Below are 20,614 nucleotides of genomic sequence, written 5' to 3'. Positions count from 1 at the left end.
TACTGGGTCAAAAAGGATTAAAAAAAAGGAGATTCAATTTTTTTTTTTTTAAATAGAGCATAACTTGAATATTTTTATCTGACAATATTGTATGGCATATTATAACTCACAGCTTGATGGTGTACATATTTAATATCTAAGTGGATTTTCTCTGCTGTCATTGGATTCAATACATTTATAAGATTCATCAGTTATTATCACAATAAGACTAGGATCACACCACATTTGGTGTGCAGCCTGAGATACACTGTCTGAAAATCTTCCAACGTATATGCCAGACTTATCCATAACCTATGATGGCTTGGTCTAATGGCTACCCTAAAGCTCTGACAGGGGCCAGAGCGAGATGCTTCCGTTAAGCACATTGGGGGAAATTTCCAATCTTAGTATAATTTTCCTGAGCACACTATGCACCTTATACAGGAGATTCATGGATTAGGTGCATCTCAGTATCTCTGTGTGCCAACACAGAAATGTATGCCAAGTCCGATCTAGCATACATTTCTAGCATAATTTACGGCAGTTTCTAGTGTAAATTATACATAAATCTGTGTGACTGGGATGGCGATGCCACCTTCTGACAAGCCCAACCCACTATTTTCAAAAGTGGCAAGGCCGCAGCAAGTAGTCAGCGCATAGCATATTTTAACACAAATCTCCACTTGTGCAAAAATGTACATTTTTTTGCACCAGAAACTGGATAAAAAGGCTTTATGCATGTCCTCCCCTTTGGCATACTAAACAGGGTGTGCTTTAAATAATATGCTGCGGGAACCAGTACCCTCCCCTAGCCTCCAGACAGACTGTTGGATCTTGGGCGCATTGCAGTGGTGACAGTCCAGAACAGCGGTGACAATGGAGAAAAATGTACGGGTGCCACTTAGCAAGAAGCAGAGTTCCATTGCTAAGTGATGCCGACAGAGAGATACAAGAGAATGGAGGAGGAGAAGAGGGGGTGGGAGTGGGAGGCGGGTCCAGTACCATTGTACTTCTGCAGCTGCACTCAGCCTAAGCCTATCAAGAAATATAGTAACATAGTATGTAAGGCTGAATGAAGACAATGTCTCTATAGTTCAGCCTGTTCAACTTTCTTGATGATCCAGAGGAACGCAAAAAAACCCAAGAGGCAGAAGCCAATTAACCCTTTCGGGAGGAAAATTCCTTCCCGACTCCCTAATGGCAGTCAGACTAATCCTTGGATCAACCTCTAATAGTTCCTACCTGTCTGTAGACCTGGATCAACAACCCGCTGGTCGCCTAAAATTTATAAAATAGCTACAGTGCCAACCCCCCTGCTGGAATATTGTGCTGTTCAAAGGTGGATTGCTGCAAGCGCCATGAAGGTACATACATGTGTAATTATATGTGTAAAAGTGTGCATATGTATGTATAAGGACAACTTCAGACAGATGTATTTGTGATGAGCCTTGCAAGCATGGAAATAGTTTGCACAATACGCAGAGAATAGAACACATTGATGTCAATGGGTTCTTTCTCGTTAATGATTTTTTGCTTTCAATGGGGTGGCAGCAGCACCGGCCCCATTTAAAAGCAATGGGATAGCATCGCAATCCTCTACCACTGCACAGAGCTTCGGTCACACACATTTGGCAGATCCGTGGAGTGCATTTTTTTGGGCACATAGGCGTGTAAAAAAAATTGCTTGTCTGACCGAGCCCTTATGTAAGAGCAGCATTAAAAGAGAGTTGTCTGGGATTAGCAAAATAGAACTGCCTTCTCCCAAATTGTTCCGATGAAACTGCATTCCATCAAGAGAGCCAAAAACTGATGCAACGCTTTAGTTTAAGAGGGTACCCCGAAGAAACAATTTTGCAGGCTTACCACTTTGCGTCTCAACAACAGCGTACCAAACTACTAACACCACGAATACGCTCTACCGATCACTCTTCTAGAGTGATAGGTACCTATGACACCGCTTGCTTCCAGATACGTGAGATATTATCTCACTATTGGGACATTCTGAAGAATGACCATGACATCAGAGACTACATTTCCCCTAAACCGTGTATAACATACAGACGTGGTCATAATCTAAAAGACCACCTCGTCAAAAGCCATTTATCACCTGATGCTTCCAAAATGACCTGGTTAGGGTCAAATCGACCACGAGGAACTTTTCCGTGTCACTCCTGTGCTGCCTGTCCATTTATCCACAAGTCAAGTTCCTTTACCTGTGCTGTCTCTAATCGCACGTACAACTGCCATGACTTTATCAATTGCAAGACCAGAAATATCATATACATGGCTACGTGTCCGTGCCCGAAAAACTACATTGGAAAGACAATCCAGGAATTTCGCCGTAGGATTCTTGGTCATGTTGGTAACATCCAAAGACACGAATCCACACCTCTTGCGGATCATATTTGGCTGGCACACAATGGGGATGCACAGTCCGTAAAATTTCAAGGCATTGAGCTTTTGCGCACACACGGTAGACGAGGAAATGTAGATCAACGCCTTTTGCAGAAAGAAGCATCTTGGATCTTTCGTATGAATAGCCTCAGCCCTTCTGGCTTGAACGAAAGCCTATGCTTTAACTGCTTCTTATAATGAAAAATCATCTGATATACTCTCCTCGATGTTACTTATATATCTGAGATTCTGACAAACCGCCCCTGTCCTTCGCTCGGCTTCTTAATACCCTATTATGGGAATCATTCATTTTGTCTGATTATCTAATATCAATTTCATCATTATTAGTATGCCTTACTGGATTATGTTTATCTAATTGCTAAAATATCAAGACCTATCGTAAACTACATATTGCTCTTTATGTTCTAAATCTGAGAATATACAATATTAATATCTTTATTAAACTATACAATTAAAGTGCAAAGTTTATTGCTGCTATTTATCCTCTTCTGTTTCTGTCATCTGCAATCACAGCTGCCAGAACTGCTCCTTTGCCCTTACTAGCAATGGGACTTTGTTCCCATTCATGTGATCTACCTAGCGATCACATGACCGGCGTGATGATGTGAGTCAGCATCCTTCTAGTTGCACTACGATCGAGTTACATAGTATAATTATGATAGTCCGGCCCCTGTCCTTTCTGGACAACAGTGATTGGGCCATATTACAATCCCCTCCCTTGGGGCGTTCCGGTAAGTTACTATATATGGGCACACTTCCAGTCAATCCAGCATTACTCCTGTGGCTCACCATCAGAGCCACAGGCTTTATCCTTTTATTTATTTGTTTTTCTATTATTGGGTGCTTTTAGGGATACTTTGGCGAATTAGATATCTGACATCTACTTGCAGGCTCTATTAGATAGCTCCTCTAATACCCTCACTGGGTTTTATGATAGAACTATTTGCTGCTCATGAGCTGCTGACTCTTGAAATTGGCTGCATCATCTGCAGCTAATACACCAAATAAGGGTCAAAAAATCTCTAGGGCTTATTAGCCTTTTTGGGGCTGTTGCATTTATCTCTGCAACAACCATTTGCTGCTCATGAGCTGCTGACTCTTGAAATTGGCTGCACCATCTGCAGCTAATACACCAAATAAGGGTCAAAAAATCTCTAGGGCTTATTAGCCTTTTTGGGGCTGTTGCATTTATCTCTGCAACAACTATTTGCTGTTCATGAGCTGCTGTCTCTTGAAACTGGCTGCACCATCTGCAGCTAATACACCAAATAAGGGTCAAAAAATCTCTAGGGCTTATTAGCCTTTTTGGGGCTGTTGCATTTATCTCTGCAACAACTTCTTTTGCCTGCGGCAATCAATACCTAGTTCTGGGCAAGATCTACTTGTGGGCTTTTTGTGGTGAATCGCATTCAGCCCTAGCTGTACTGTTATTTCTCACTATAGCTATCCATTGTGTGGATTTCCCAAGAACTTGGCTATAGAGATACGCCATGGCGATTTAGTGCTCGAAATTGTCCTGAATAAATCAGATGCTGTGATCCAGTCTATATATGATCGAGCACATAAATTGCGCTTTCCCAAGCCACCCTGTTCTAATATTTTAAAATATCTATTTATCACGAAAAAACAACAAAAAGCAGAATCAGTTATCATCCTGATTTATCATTCTTTCTTCAAAATATTTGTGCTCCTGATGAACCACATTCGTGTGGGGAAACGCGTTGAGCCGAGCATACTGCAATTGAATAACCCTGGTCTGCGCCGTAATTCTTGCGCATAAGGGTCTAGTTCTCTTGGAGTTTCTCCTATTTGAACCATCTCGTCATGCGCTAAGCGCTATATTGTAATCACAGAGGGGCGAATTTTTGTTAGGAAGAGGCTCCCTACCTAAAATACTCTGCGGGGGGCATTATACTTACAGGCGCCCTACAGCAGATAGAGCCTTCCTCCTACCTCCTATGTGATACAAATAAAAAATAGAGGACATAACATTAGTAGTCCTTTATCAATATTGATTTTTCTAGCCTCCATAAGTTTCCTGAGATAAGGAAGAGGCGACCTTTGTGTTTTTGTGTGGTTGTTTTGTTCGTCCATGCGATACGCATGTGTGTGAGCCCATTCATGTTTTTAAGTTAAATTTCCATTAAAGTATATACATTTTAGTCTATAACTGTGATAAGGGCCAAATAATTTAGTCTATAGACTTTTTCCGTCTCTGTGACAAGTCTCTCTATTTGTATGGCGGGTTTTCTTTCAAAAGACTTTAACACGTCTCAGTGGCTGTCTGAGGCAGGTGCGGTTTTTTCAGAAGGGGAATTCAGAGCTACACATCAGAACCAATCTATTGAAAGATGTTTTAAAGAACTGACTTTTCTCTATCGAGAATATTTACGAAATTGGTGGGAGGTCCAGGGCCTGCAAAAATATATCGAACATCAGATAGTTCCCCGGGGCCTCCGTAATCCAATTGTACCACCAAAACGTCTTCAAAATCCCATATTTCTCAAAAAATGGCAAGATGAATCCACCTTAGCCTCCCTCAAACTGATCAAATTGTTATTGGATGAAGAAAAATCCACACTTGGGGCTAACCAAAAAAAATTGGAGGAGCAGATAGAACGAGTTAAAGCATTCAGTTCTGATCCTGATTTCTCTATTAAAGAGAAGGTCCTGTATACTAACATTGAAAAATTCACGACACAAATCAAGGACAGGAAACACACACAGTTTAATCGTGATCTCCTTGATTTTAAGGATAACAGGGCTTACACCAACACCTCAGGCCGCTCTGAGACAGATCCTAGTTCTTCGGATCTGTCTGAGAGTGAACTGGTACCCTCCAACCGTTTAACATCGCGTCGTTTCAAGACACGGTTTCAACCCAGAAATAGAAACCGTGATAGAAAACCGCAAGAAGGAGTATTTGCCGAACCTCCTATATCCCAATATTTTTTGAGGGGGCGACGAGAACCGCCTATTACCGAATGACACAACCAACTAATCCCCAATCTCCCATTTCTCAACTAGATTCGAGAGACAATATAGGAGTGATTTCTCATATGACCCATATAACTGAGACGGACTCAATTCCTATTGAAGATAGGTTGAAGGTGGTCAACCTGTCCGACCACAACCTGTCGTTGCAGGAGTTGCGCTTGTTGGAGAGGGGGCTGTCCTTCGTCCCCACGACCCGCTTTGATCCGTTCGTGTGGACGAAGGACATCTCCCTCTTCACTCGCAAATTAAGATGGAAAAAGTTTTTTGCCATCAAAAACAGAGAACATCTTAAAGAATTGGGCCTGGATCTATCGGATCTTCAGGGTCTTCAGATGTTACAAGACCTTGAGGACGAAAACTCTAGAACTTTGGGTTCTGGTCCTTTTACGGACCTTAAACCATCTAGCAAAAGTAATCCTCCGTCTCTTCATAGTCCCGAAATTGATATATTCGAGAAATTGGTGAAAAATGATCTGAAAACTCTAACTACCAATCATAAACCAAACTCTAATCTGACTCAAGGAGAAATCAAGGCGTTAAAAACTCTGGAAAAAAACCCTAAGATCATTATAAAGCAAGCGGATAAAGGGGGTAATGTGGTAGTACTTAATAGAGCACAATACGTGGACATGTGTCGCCGACTTTTGAATGACTCTGCTACATATAGCACCCTTTCGAGTGATCCTACTAATCTGTTCCTAATGCAGCTACGTAACTTGTTGCAACAAAAACTGACCAGTGGCAATATTGACGTTAACGAATATCGCTTTATGTACTCTTCGTCTCCTACTATTGCTACATTTTACGCATTACCGAAGGTACATAAAGGTACGAATCCCATCAAGGGACGTCCCATTGTCTCTGGGGTAAATAATCTTACCCAGAACATCAGTTTATATGTTGATAAGATCTTACGTCCTTATGTCTTATCGCTAAGGTCATATGTCAGAGATACAATGGACATTTTGAGGATCCTCGAGGGCATCACTATTGAATCAGACGTCATATTAGCATCATTGGATATTGAAGCACTATACAGCTCTATCCCTCACGAAGGTGGCCTGACGGCAGTATCTTTTTTTCTCCAGCAAAGAGGTGTACATTTTGAGAGTCACAATCAGTGTGTCATTGACCTACTAGAGTTTATTCTTAAACACAACTATTTTGTGTTTGACTCCGAGTACTTCCACCAGCTCAGGGGTACAGCGATGGGGACGCCATGTGCCCCATCCTATGCTAATCTGTACCTGGGCTGGTGGGAGGAAAAGGTCATCTACAATAACTCACAATGGTCAGACAACATCGTACTCTGGTTACGATACATAGATGATATCTTCATTCTATGGAAAGGTACATCCACCTCCTTCGATTCTTTTGTCGACGTATTAAACACCAACACCCTCAACCTACGCGTAACCAGTGAGACTAACTCTACTACATTACCCTTCTTGGACATTCAGATCTCCAAAAATGAGGATGGTACCATCTCATCTACCTTGTATAGGAAAAAGACTGCTACCAATAGTCTATTGGGGTGGCAGAGTCACCATCCCCTCCCTTTAAAACGTGGTATTCCGAAGGGACAATTCCTTCGTTTACGACGGAATTGTTCCGATGAAACTGCATTCCATCAAGAGAGCCAAAAACTGATGCAACGCTTTAGTTTAAGAGGGTACCCCGAAGAAACAATTTTGCAGGCTTACCACTTTGCGTCTCAACAACAGCGTACCAAACTACTAACACCACGAATACGCTCTACCGATCACTCTTCTAGAGTGATAGGTACCTATGACACCGCTTGCTTCCAGATACGTGAGATATTATCTCACTATTGGGACATTCTGAAGAATGACCATGACATCAGAGACTACATTTCCCCTAAACCGTGTATAACATACAGACGTGGTCATAATCTAAAAGACCACCTCGTCAAAAGCCATTTATCACCTGATGCTTCCAAAATGACCTGGTTAGGGTCAAATCGACCACGAGGAACTTTTCCGTGTCACTCCTGTGCTGCCTGTCCATTTATCCACAAGTCAAGTTCCTTTACCTGTGCTGTCTCTAATCGCACGTACAACTGCCATGACTTTATCAATTGCAAGACCAGAAATATCATATACATGGCTACGTGTCCGTGCCCGAAAAACTACATTGGAAAGACAATCCAGGAATTTCGCCGTAGGATTCTTGGTCATGTTGGTAACATCCAAAGACACGAATCCACACCTCTTGCGGATCATATTTGGCTGGCACACAATGGGGATGCACAGTCCGTAAAATTTCAAGGCATTGAGCTTTTGCGCACACACGGTAGACGAGGAAATGTAGATCAACGCCTTTTGCAGAAAGAAGCATCTTGGATCTTTCGTATGAATAGCCTCAGCCCTTCTGGCTTGAACGAAAGCCTATGCTTTAACTGCTTCTTATAATGAAAAATCATCTGATATACTCTCCTCGATGTTACTTATATATCTGAGATTCTGACAAACCGCCCCTGTCCTTCGCTCGGCTTCTTAATACCCTATTATGGGAATCATTCATTTTGTCTGATTATCTAATATCAATTTCATCATTATTAGTATGCCTTACTGGATTATGTTTATCTAATTGCTAAAATATCAAGACCTATCGTAAACTACATATTGCTCTTTATGTTCTAAATCTGAGAATATACAATATTAATATCTTTATTAAACTATACAATTAAAGTGCAAAGTTTATTGCTGCTATTTATCCTCTTCTGTTTCTGTCATCTGCAATCACAGCTGCCAGAACTGCTCCTTTGCCCTTACTAGCAATGGGACTTTGTTCCCATTCATGTGATCTACCTAGCGATCACATGACCGGCGTGATGATGTGAGTCAGCATCCTTCTAGTTGCACTACGATCGAGTTACATAGTATAATTATGATAGTCCGGCCCCTGTCCTTTCTGGACAACAGTGATTGGGCCATATTACAATCCCCTCCCTTGGGGCGTTCCGGTAAGTTACTATATATGGGCACACTTCCAGTCAATCCAGCATTACTCCTGTGGCTCACCATCAGAGCCACAGGCTTTATCCTTTTATTTATTTGTTTTTCTATTATTGGGTGCTTTTAGGGATACTTTGGCGAATTAGATATCTGACATCTACTTGCAGGCTCTATTAGATAGCTCCTCTAATACCCTCACTGGGTTTTATGATAGAACTATTTGCTGCTCATGAGCTGCTGACTCTTGAAATTGGCTGCATCATCTGCAGCTAATACACCAAATAAGGGTCAAAAAATCTCTAGGGCTTATTAGCCTTTTTGGGGCTGTTGCATTTATCTCTGCAACAACCATTTGCTGCTCATGAGCTGCTGACTCTTGAAATTGGCTGCACCATCTGCAGCTAATACACCAAATAAGGGTCAAAAAATCTCTAGGGCTTATTAGCCTTTTTGGGGCTGTTGCATTTATCTCTGCAACAACTATTTGCTGTTCATGAGCTGCTGTCTCTTGAAACTGGCTGCACCATCTGCAGCTAATACACCAAATAAGGGTCAAAAAATCTCTAGGGCTTATTAGCCTTTTTGGGGCTGTTGCATTTATCTCTGCAACAACTTCTTTTGCCTGCGACAATCAATACCTAGTTCTGGGCAAGATCTACTTGTGGGCTTTTTGTGGTGAATCGCATTCAGCCCTAGCTGTACTGTTATTTGTCACTATAGCTATCCATTGTGTGGATTTCCCAAGAACTTGGCTATAGAGATACGCCATGGCGATTTAGTGCTCGAAATTGTCCTGAATAAATCAGATGCTGTGATCCAGTCTATATATGATCGAGCACATAAATTGCGCTTTCCCAAGCCACCCTGTTCTAATATTTTAAAATATCTATTTATCACGAAAAAACAACAAAAAGCAGAATCAGTTATCATCCTGATTTATCATTCTTTCTTCAAAATATTTGTGCTCCTGATGAACCACATTCGTGTGGGGAAACGCGTTGAGCCGAGCATACTGCAATTGAATAACCCTGGTCTGCGCCGTAATTCTTGCGCATAAGGGTCTAGTTCTCTTGGAGTTTCTCCTATTTGAACCATCTCGTCATGCGCTAAGCGCTATATTGTAATCACAGAGGGGCGAATTTTTGTTAGGAAGAGGCTCCCTACCTAAAATACTCTGCGGGGGGCATTATACTTACAGGCGCCCTACAGCAGATAGAGCCTTCCTCCTACCTCCTATGTGATACAAATAAAAAATAGAGGACATAACATTAGTAGTCCTTTATCAATATTGATTTTTCTAGCCTCCATAAGTTTCCTGAGATAAGGAAGAGGCGACCTTTGTGTTTTTGTGTGGTTGTTTTGTTCGTCCATGCGATACGCATGTGTGTGAGCCCATTCATGTTTTTAAGTTAAATTTCCATTAAAGTATATACATTTTAGTCTATAACTGTGATAAGGGCCAAATAATTTAGTCTATAGACTTTTTCCGTCTCTGTGACATGCCTTCTCCCAAAAACAGCATGAGTTGTATTGCAGGTCAGCTCCATTGAAGTGCATGGGGCTGAGTGTGGCCCTGGTTTTGAAAGAAAGCAGCTTTGTTATTCTAATCCTGGAGAACCCCTTTAATTCCTTCAAGAAAGTGTACATCTTGGGCTATGGTTTTTATGAAGCCAAGCCTACTCCACACCTGGAATGACAGCTGTGTTAAACAGCTCATACAGTATCCACTAGTAATGGCCGCAAACCATGCTAGCATTGATTGCATCTGTTCAACCCCTGTGGTCAATGCTGACTATGCATCTTAGCCCTCACACAGCTCCATTACCATAAAATTTAAAAAGCTATGGTGCTCAGAAAATTAGGACAGAAAGCAATTTTAATTAACTAAAAAAAGTTATTTTTAAGCAATAAAACATAAAAACTATATAAATCTGATATCACACACTGCAATCACACAGAATAATGTTAACAAGCTATTTTACTGCACCATGAACATCATAAAAAATTAAACACAAAGAACAATGGTGCAATTACACTTTTCCCATTCAAGCGAGTTTAAAAGTTTTTAATCTATTTCAGTACATTGTATGGTACATTAAATAGTACCATTAAAAAATACAACTTGTGCCACAAAAAAACAAGCCCCGTAGGGCTATGTTAATGGAAAGATAAAGACGTAGTGACTCTTGGAAAACAGAGACAAAAACGCTAACAAAAAAAAACAAAATTTAAAATAGCTCGGGAATGAAGGAGTTAATGTTAAAATTAGAAACATCTCCATATGCTGTGTAGTTAATGATTACAAAAACATATTAACATATTTTCACATTACTATACAGTAAGAATTTTCATTATTGTACATTTTTCCTACGGTGTACATTTTGAAAGCTGTAACAAAATGTGCTGGAAAAAAAGTAAAACGAAAATACTGTTTGCCCTTGAGATAAGTACCATTTCAATTGATTTCCAAAGTCAGAGGTTAATACACATTATCGCTAACAGAAGCGTGCAGCCACAGTATGTGTATATTAGACAAGCACCTACTTATGTGCGCCACATTTTTCCTGCTCTATGTGAATACAATGTCAACTTTTATTTGCCCTAATGTATAACAAATAGAGATGAGCGAGTATACTCGCTAGAGGCAATTGCTCGAGCGAGCATTGCCTTTAGCGAGTACCTGCCCGCTCGAGACCGAAGGTTCAGGTGCCAGTGGCGGGCAGGGAGCTGCCGGGGAGAGCGGGGAGGAATGGAGGGGAGATCTCTCCCTCCCTCTCTCCCCCCCCCCCCCCCCGCTCCCTCCTGCTGACTGCCGCTACTCACCGCTCCCCGTGCCGGCACCTGAACCTTCAGTCTCAAGCGGGCAGGTACTCGATAAGGGCAATGCTCGCTCGGGCAATTGCCTTTAGCGAGTATATTCGCTCATCTCTAATAACAAATCTTTCATGCCGTCTTGGTATGAAACCTCCACATGCAATCTCAACATTTCAACTGTCCTTGCCACTGTCGAACTGAGAGTTGTTTTTTTTAAAACTTAGGCCTACACGAAAAAAGCAGCACTAAAAGGTGGCTTGGAGAAAACGTTAAATCTTCGGAAAGATCTGTCTGAGATGCAAGAATGGATATCACAAGCTGAAGATGAGTATTTAGAGAGAGACTTTGAGTACAAGACACCCGAAGAGTTACAAAAGGCATTAGAAGAACTTAAGGTACATTGTTTTCATTGTACTACTACTTCTATGGACTACCTGCTACATTGAATACACAACTTGACCTTGTTTTACTTGTAATAATAATATTTTTCTCAACACTTGTTGCCAAGAAATTAATACCGAAACGTAATAATCTACCTGGTAATTACTTGACAACATTAGATACAGCCATTGAGTTGTGCTGCCGAATCCGATGTGTACAAGTTTTCTTTCATATTAGGGGACCTTGGTTCTTACAGAGGTCAATGACTGTGAACTGTAGCTGAAGGCAGTTGATGAGCTATTGTATGCTTCATTGAATGTTTGTCTTTTCATGATGAGTGTAATCATCAGCAAATAGCTAATTGTATTAGTAATAATAACTACATGAAGAAAGGCTTATCTTTGGGAGAATTTAGATTCTTCTTTAGAAATCAAAACCAATAAATTCGAAATAAATTAAATAAATTACACCAGCTCAATGCTAATGGGATTGACACACATTTAACATGACTATGGAAATGTATTGTGAGCACCGAAAATGCTGTATTTTAAGAGGGTGCTGGAATCTGAGTCACTTTTTACATTAAGAATGCTGCAATTGTTTCAATAGTTATGTTTTCTATTCATGTTTGCATTATTAGTAAGCAGACTTTTCAAAAGTTCAGTTCAGTCGATTCACTGAATTTCGATAAAAGTTTGGTTTGGTCCAAATTAGTTTGAACTAAGCCTAAACTTGACTAATACCCCTAAAACTGGTCTGTAACACTGTCTAAGAGCCATAAAATACCTTTTATAACACTCTTAGGCCTTAGTCAGACGGGCGGGTTTTTTTCACGATTTGCGCATGCGCATGCGTCCGGCGATTTTTAAAAACCATTGCTTTGCAATGGTATTGGACACATGAGCGCTGTTTATGCGCTCGTCCGATAAATTATAGAACAGAAATCGCAGATCGCACCTATCTGCGATCTGCGATTCCTGTTCTCTTCTCTATATGCGCTCAATGGGGCCGGCAGCAGCAGCGCCGACCCCATTGAGAACATATAGAAGACAAATCATTCTTCTCTGCCACAGCTGTAACAGCTGTGGCAGAGAAGAACGATGTTTGCCCATTGAATTCAATGGAGCCGGCGATACAGCCGGCTCCATTGAAAGCAATGGGCTGCCGGACAGCGCTGGATGAATTGTCAGGGAAGGGCTTAAATATATAAGCCCTTCCCTGCAATTCCCCCCTGATTGGCTCAGCGCTGAGCCACTCAGAGGCAGGTCTGACTCACACCCCCTTCACACCCACTGCAGGCTGGCCGTGCTGAACTCCGGCTGCCAGGACAAGGTGAGTATATATATTTTTTTTATTTTAACACTTTTCTGGATGAATTGCAGGAAAGGGCTTATATATTTAAGCCCTTCCCGACAATTCATCCCACACTCGCCCGCCGCGCATTGCTTTCAATGGAGCCGGCTGTATTGCCGGCTCCATTGAATGCAATGCGCTGGACAGCTCAGGCCCGTTTCTAATGAAACGCGGCTAGGAGCAGATTTTCGGGCGATTTTCGGGCACTGGTCACGCGATTTGCGGATGCGCATCAGTCATGCGATCCGCAAATCGCGCGAAAAAACGCCCGTCTGACTAAGGCCTAAGTACATTTGAGATGTTTTTAAGCTAAAGCTAATAAAGTAAAAGAATAAAAAAAAAATTTAAAAAGAAGGCAAATAAGGAATCCTAGAATGGTAGAGTTGGAAGAGACCTCCAGGGCCATTTGGTTCACCCCCTGCTCAGTGCAGGATTCACTAAATCATCCCAGACAGATATTTGTCCAGCCTTTGTTTGAACACTTCCATTGAAGGAGAACTCACCACCTCCTGTGGTAACCTGTCCCACTCATTGATCACCCTTGCTGTCAGAAAGTTTTCCGTTCTCTTTTTCTCTCTTCTTCTCCTTCTTTTTTCTTCTTTGCACAACAAGGAAAAATTATTATTATTTTAGTGGGTTCGGCAGAGCATCAGGTTCATGTTGAACTGATGTTTTAGCAAAGTTTGAACTGAAAGAGGGTTCGACTATTTCAGTTCACTCAACACTAGGTTGCGCATAACTGATAAGTTACACAATTTTCTAGTATGCTTTCTTTATTAATTCCTTACGATTTGCAAGATCCCTGCTTGCTGTCTTAAAAAGGAGCATTCATTCTTTACTTCCAGTAGATAAAATGTGTTCTGCTCATGTGATGGATGCAGGTGATCAGCTTGCTACAAGACACAGGTCTAATACACATATTGTAACACCTCTTCCACAAGGGCATATTTTGCTCAGTACAGTATTTTGCATCAGAATTTGTAAGCATTTGGGTGGTTCAATAGTGCAAAAGATGTACAGATCCTTCCATTGTTATGGAATTACAAATACTTATGCAAGATTCTGGCCAAAATACTGATGTGTGAGGCTGTGTTCACAAATTGCAGGTGTTTTATAGTTTTGGCACGATTTTCTGAAATTGCAACAAAACTGTAACTTTTTTGCCTTAATTGAAAAAACAAACAAACTGGTGTCAGGTACTACAATGTGGGCATGACACAGTCACAGTTTTCCAAACCAGACTAGTTTCACACAAGCGTATTGTCACACATTCATGATGCGGACATGTTAGATATGACATTGCAACCATTGGTCATTGGTATTTCATCATTGTTTGCTCTGTTTTTGCTTCCATATTAGGCCTCCTGCAGACGGGCGGAAGTTCCGCGGCGGGATTTCCGCCATTGGAAGCCTGCATAGGATTGCGTTAACAAACGCAATCCTATGCAGGCGGCCGCGGTTTGGCCGCGCGAAATCTCGCTCCGCAAACAAACCATGGCATGTTCTATTTCTGAAACATCACTCACCCACCGCCGGCTCCGGTCTGCGCATGCGCCGGCTGCCCGGCAGCCGGCACTTGAAAAATCCGGATCTGCGGGGCACGGGTGAGTACGCGCTACTCTCTGCAGGCGCTCGGGTCGGGTCCCACGGCGAGAATTCTCACTTCCTGGATCCGACCAGGCCGTCTGCAGGCAGCCTTAGTTGTCATTTTTTTCTCAAATGGCTAAATATGGATCCTTGTATGCCCAATGTATAATAATACTAATAAATGCAAAAACAGCCAAAATTAGTGCATGTTGCATTTTTAAAGCACAACTATGAGAAATATGACAGTTTATATAGATACATAGATTTGCATTAGCTCCATACTGCAGACCATACAACATGGACCAAATACGGAGTAAAAACATGCTCATCTGCAAGTGGCCTAAAAGTGGCCAGACTATAATCAGTCCTGCATCTGTGTGTCCATCACATAACCAGGACAGACACATCTCCTGGATGTAAACAATGAAGGTTTTTATTGAATGACTTCAGAATTCTTGAAAACCGCAAAGAATTAATACGGCAAGTACAGTATAAGAAAAATGTATTGCTTTTAATTACATAAAAGATAATATTTATTTGCTAAAACTGAACAATGAAGTAGAAGCTGAATTAATTCTCAGGACTTAAACAGTGTACATTCCATTAATATTTCAAATTCCATAGCTGCAAAGCTCTGAAGTGCTGGCAAATAGTTTTATCCTGACATCATCTATTTCTGTCTGCAATAAAGTCCTTCAGTAATCTTTCTGTATCTACAATAATTTAAGAATAAGGGCATTCATTTATATAATAGTAACATATCCTGCGGAGCTATCTAAATAAAAAGAGAGAGAGAGAGAGACGAACCTAAAAAAAAAAAAAAAGCTCGGCACCCGGCGTCCCACATACAAAAATGCTCGAGTCTCCCATTGTAGTCAATGGTGTTCGTTACTCGAGTGGAGCTCTCGAATTTTACAAAAAGCTCGACTCGACCCGAGCATTTGGGTGCTTGCTCATCTCTAGTAGTTAACTCAGTTCTGGTATCGTATCTATATAATAAACTCTGCTCTGGCACATTATGTAAATAAGCTTGATTCTGTTACCATATTTTTGCTTTCAATCATTTTTATTGTCTTTAGATATTACATTCAGAGATGTAAGCCATATGAAACAAAATTAGAATAATTATACATATATTATCTACAGTATGTAAATTTAAAAAAAAATCGCTTTGAAAGTATTAGGATCTATTTAACTTTTGATGCACTAGAGAAAGACAAGGCAAACAAAGGAAAAAAGGAAAGGGGAGGATAAAGTGAAGAGTTTGATGTTATTATTTAATTTCCTACATTTGAAATCCAGGGGGACCATCATGCTTATAATTTTGATGTAGTGTTTGTAAGTCAATCAGTTACCATTATCGCCATTTTACTTTCAACCAATTCTAAAGGAATTGAATTAACTTTCCATCTTCTGCCCAAGGTTATTTTTGCCGTTAGAATAATATATTATGAGATATTAGGAATGGGGGCATTTAGAAAGGCTTGCATTGGATCTTTCTTTAGATTAATATATGTGACCCAATAAATCACGTGAGAAATACGGATCCAAAATTTATGAGCTACTGGACATACCCACCATGGGTGCTACATTGTGAGCACCTATCCACAACTCCTGAAGCATAACGATGAAACTTCATAATATATGTGAGATAATCTAGCTGGCACTGTGTACCATTGAAGGACGACCTTCCATTCAGCCTCCACCAGAAACATGTTAATAGAGAGCTTGGCTGTGGTTTATGCTATTCGTACCCAGTGATTGAGATAGGAGATCAATTGGAAGTCTGGGGCATGATATGCTTTCTATTCCTATTGTAAGGACTGTGGATGTGGAACCACTGTGTCAACCTACCGGGTAGGCGAAGATCCAATCCAGCATGGCTGACAGCCAACCCCAGTGTGGGAGGTGAGATACCAGATGAACAGCCCCGTATATGGATGGAAACTAGGGAAGGTATCTTGCCTTGAACTGATAAGCAGGAGAGGGAGACCCTTGCCTACAAGCGGAGTACTCGTCCTGATAAGGATGACCCCATGGTCTTCCTCTAGGCACTGACTTACCCTGATGGGCCAGAACACCTGTAAGACAAAGAGAGAACAACACCAGGAAGTAAAGGAACAAAGGAGAAAGCAGCGGACAAGGATAAACAGAGAAGCAGACAACGGGAACAACAGACTATAGAGTACATGAACAAAGAACACAGAACACAAGCAGAACGCAAGTTAGCAAGGTAACTGCCGAAGCAGAGGCTGGACATGAAGTGAAGGGAACAAACTCTCATCACTACTGCAGCAAGGTCTGAAAGGCCCAGGGCAGCTATATAGGATGGTGATTAGAAAAGGAGCATCAGCTGAACAGGAGACCAGAAGCTATTAACCCTGGGAGTGCTGGAAGAGAGTGAATATAAGCTTAGGGAACAGAGAGAATGGGACGACACCCATATTTGTCAGACACAGAAGCAGAAAATTGTATCTGAACAGTGCACCTAACACCAACCCACAGGGCAATCTAGTACTGGGAATAGATTTTGGACAGTTGGACTAGTTTGGAGGTCTGATAATGTGAAGCACTCCTAGGCCTCCTTGACTCCCTAAAGTATACATAGTTTTAGCTTCAACATGTCTCTCTGTGTGCCCCAGTTATATTTCCATTTATCACTTTGAAGTGATTTTAACTGCCAAAGGGATAGTAATAGCTCGAAAGACGTAGAGCAATCAGGGTAGGATATTCATTTTAACTGAGGCTATTCAACCCAGCTAAGTTACTGACAAACCATTCCATCTGAGTAAACCTTCCTGTATTGTTTTGAATAATTGGGTATAATGGACCTCATATATGGAGAGAAACGAGTAAGTATGTGCTATTTTAAGTTATGATAAGAGTAGTGTGCCATTTAAAGTCAGTTTAATTGAAGGAGTTTCACTACTCTTTAATGTAAATTGTGGTTGAGGGTTTCTGGTTTCGCAGAATTTAAAACTAACCCAGAATTCTTCTAAAATCTTTTGCAATATTTTGTATAAATTAGGGAGAGTAGTCAGTGGGGAGGAGATCATGAGAAGCGAATAATTGGCAAATAGGACGCACTTATGTTCTTTGTCACCCACAACAAATCCACAAATATTTGGACGTAACTGAATGGATGATGTCAAGGGTTCAACCACTAAAATAAAAATAAGGGGCAAAAGGGGATACCCTTGTCAAGTGCCTCTACATATGATAATTATGTCTGATTCAAATCCCCTTACATTAATCCATGCTGTAGGTGCTCAATAAAATGTTTATAAGTTAGAAAGGTTGGACCAGAGCCCCAACCTTCCAAGGCCTGGAAGGTTGAGGCTTTGGTCCAACTAGAGACAGAAGCATACTGTTCTCTCGAGAAGACTTCCCATCCCAGTAGGTTTGAACTAAAGAAATAATGTCAATAACTCTGTGAGTTATGTCTCCCTGGTACAAAGCCCAGATCTGGATGAATGTATGATGCTAAAAATAGTTAATTCTAACAGCCAAGATTTTTTTCCAAGTAATTTCATATCATGGTTAGTAAGGGAGACAGGCTTATAATTCTCACATGCAGGGTGATCCTTATTAGGTTTTAGAATAACTTGAATAGCCGCGATATAATATTCAGGCCTAATTGATCCCCCTTCTTAATTGCTTTAAGAAGGGTGACTAAGGCAATTTATTAGTTTCTTACAATATAAAGCTCCAGAACCATCTGGGCTAGGGGAGTTCGTACACTTTGCCATCTTACTGGCTTCCATAACTTCCTCAACTGTTATGTCTTTTTCTAAATGATCTCGATAGGTGGAGAGAATGGGTATTCTCACCACAGACAAAAGCGAACAAGCTTTAAGATAATTGAAGTTCCCTGAAGTTGTGTGTAGTTGTTGAGAAAAGCAAAATAACTCATTCATTACCTATTTAGGGTTCTGTGATAAGTTACCATTATGAAGTCTCATTTTGGCGATGGCATTTAAGGCGTGTCTAGGAGAAAATCTTTGTGCTAAAAGAGTGCCTAGTTTGTCTCCTACTGAGAAAAAGTTATAATTAGACCATCTCAAAATCTTCTTGCCCCAAACTATTAGAACAAAAAGTAACTTTTGTGCAAACTTTCTCTAATCTATATCCTAAATCAGAATGACTTTTATGTTTCTGAAGAAAGGCAAGATAAGCTTCCTGTGGAAGTAACAATTCTTGATGTTTTAGTTCCATGCAAGACAACACTTGAATCATTTTCCTACTTATGGTTGCCTAATGAGCTGCTCAAACAATGGAGGGGTGTATAGAGTCCGAACTATTGTTTCAAAGTAAATTATACCACTTTTGTGAGCTTTTCCACAAATAAAGGGTTAGTTAAAAGTAGATCATTTAACCTCCATTTAAATCCACTTGGTTTGGACCATATATCTTGAAGATCTACCTAAATTACATTGTGTTCAGACAAAGAGCATGGATGAATTGTAGCAGTAGAAGCTAGCGGTAACAAAAGAGATTGCATAAGGATATAATCAACTCTAGAGTAAGTAGCATGTGCTAAGAAGTAAAAAGATGTTCACTGCATATATACAGTACCAGCACCCGGTGCTAGTACTGTATCTTTCTGGTAAGCTCAGTTCTGGTATCATATCTATGTAGTAAGCTGGGTTCTGTTACTATCAGTGCAATATAAATTATATTTTTCTTATCATATGTTGGGGGTGCCAAAATAAATTTTGCACAGCATGCCATTAAACCTAAGGCTGGTCTTGAATACAATCATTCACCCCCATACTTGGCGGCACATCTCCCTGTTTACATGAGGAGATGAGCTGCCAAGGAATCAGCAATCATTTTTATTCCAACATGAAAGATCCAATTAGTTAGCTAATGATTGTTTGCTTGTTCATCTGCTGATTGCCATCATATTCAGATGGGCCAATGAGTGGGCAAACAAATGTTCATTGCCAATCATCGGCCCATATAAATGGGCCTTAAATCTTATTATTAGCAACTCAATAAGTTTCATTTTCTGTCTAAAAATGTTTTTAGGAACACTTCTAAAAATAACATTTGCTGTTTGCAGAGGGCAAAAGATGATGCTACACAGAAACAGAAAAAGGTGAAGCTCTTGACAGAATCTGTGAAAAACTTCATTGCAACAGCGCCATCTGCTGCCCATGAGCCTTTGAAGAAAGAACTGGATGTTTTAGTTACCAATTATGAAAGACTATGCAGCAGGTTAAATGGAAAGTGTGAAGCACTTCAGGTCAGTTTAATTGTTCTCGTGTTTATGGAAATGTTATCAACATCTTATGTGCTAATCTTTTTAGACAAAAACAAGTGTTTAGGCTATCAATTTGCTACTGCCACATGCATAGTAAAAAAGCTTAAATTCACGAACTCTGAAATTGTCAGATTACTATAATGGCACGTTTGAGTCACATACAGTAGCTTCAGAGCCTTTGGAGCCATGTAGATAAATATACTGTAATAGAGACCTGCTTTCCTTTGACAAAGCTTTTCTGCAAAACATGCATTAGGACTGGCTGGAGTGAAGGTTTGTATTTACTATTCATCCGGCATCCTGTGTCTTTCTAACCTGTATTCATGCGGTATTTGGCACTTTGATGTGTTAGTCTGCTAGGGATTTATTGTTGTCTTTAGCTTACTTTATGATAATTGACTGCTGGGTGTCTTGTGGTATGATGATTGTGCATCCGTTTTCCTCTACTCTGGCCTCTATCATGACTATGCCCTGCTGCTTTTATAATATTTTAGGATTTGTTATCAATAAAGATGTTATTGTCTTATTCTATTTTTGGTTTTGCGGATTTTCTTCAGATTATTTCTGTGTATATTCGCAGAACACTATAGTGCTATTTGAAAGTTGGGTTTGTAGGTTGCACTATTCTTTAGGAGTCGAAATAAAAAATACTAATTACTTTATTTTATAAATATTGCTTTAGATAACGGGTTGTCCAATTGTAACAGTTCTGCCAAATATACTGTGCATTCATCCAGATAACTATTATACACTGTCCTTGTCCTTTGCAACGTAACCATTTGTTCTTAATCTGTCCTGAGCTATAAATTCATGTCCTGTGACCATTAATAATAGGCTCTTAACT

At 40.5% G+C, this 20,614-nt stretch overlaps 1 protein-coding gene across 1 annotated transcript in view; it reads left to right on the top strand.

Moving 5' to 3' along the window:
• Positions 1 to 20,614, top strand: part of DMD (dystrophin) — a 2,524,637-nt gene that overhangs the window by 1,077,779 nt on the left and 1,426,244 nt on the right. Inside the window, exons 26-27 of the mRNA XM_066577956.1 lie at positions 11,408 to 11,578; positions 19,570 to 19,752. Coding sequence (XP_066434053.1) covers positions 11,408 to 11,578; positions 19,570 to 19,752 — 354 coding nt within the window. The remainder of the gene's footprint in view (positions 1 to 11,407; positions 11,579 to 19,569; positions 19,753 to 20,614) is intronic.

This window comes from Eleutherodactylus coqui, chromosome 1 (assembly GCF_035609145.1).
Source record: "Eleutherodactylus coqui strain aEleCoq1 chromosome 1, aEleCoq1.hap1, whole genome shotgun sequence".
Taxonomy (NCBI): Eukaryota; Metazoa; Chordata; class Amphibia; order Anura; family Eleutherodactylidae; genus Eleutherodactylus; species Eleutherodactylus coqui.
This window is presented reverse-complemented; position numbering and strand designations above follow the sequence as displayed.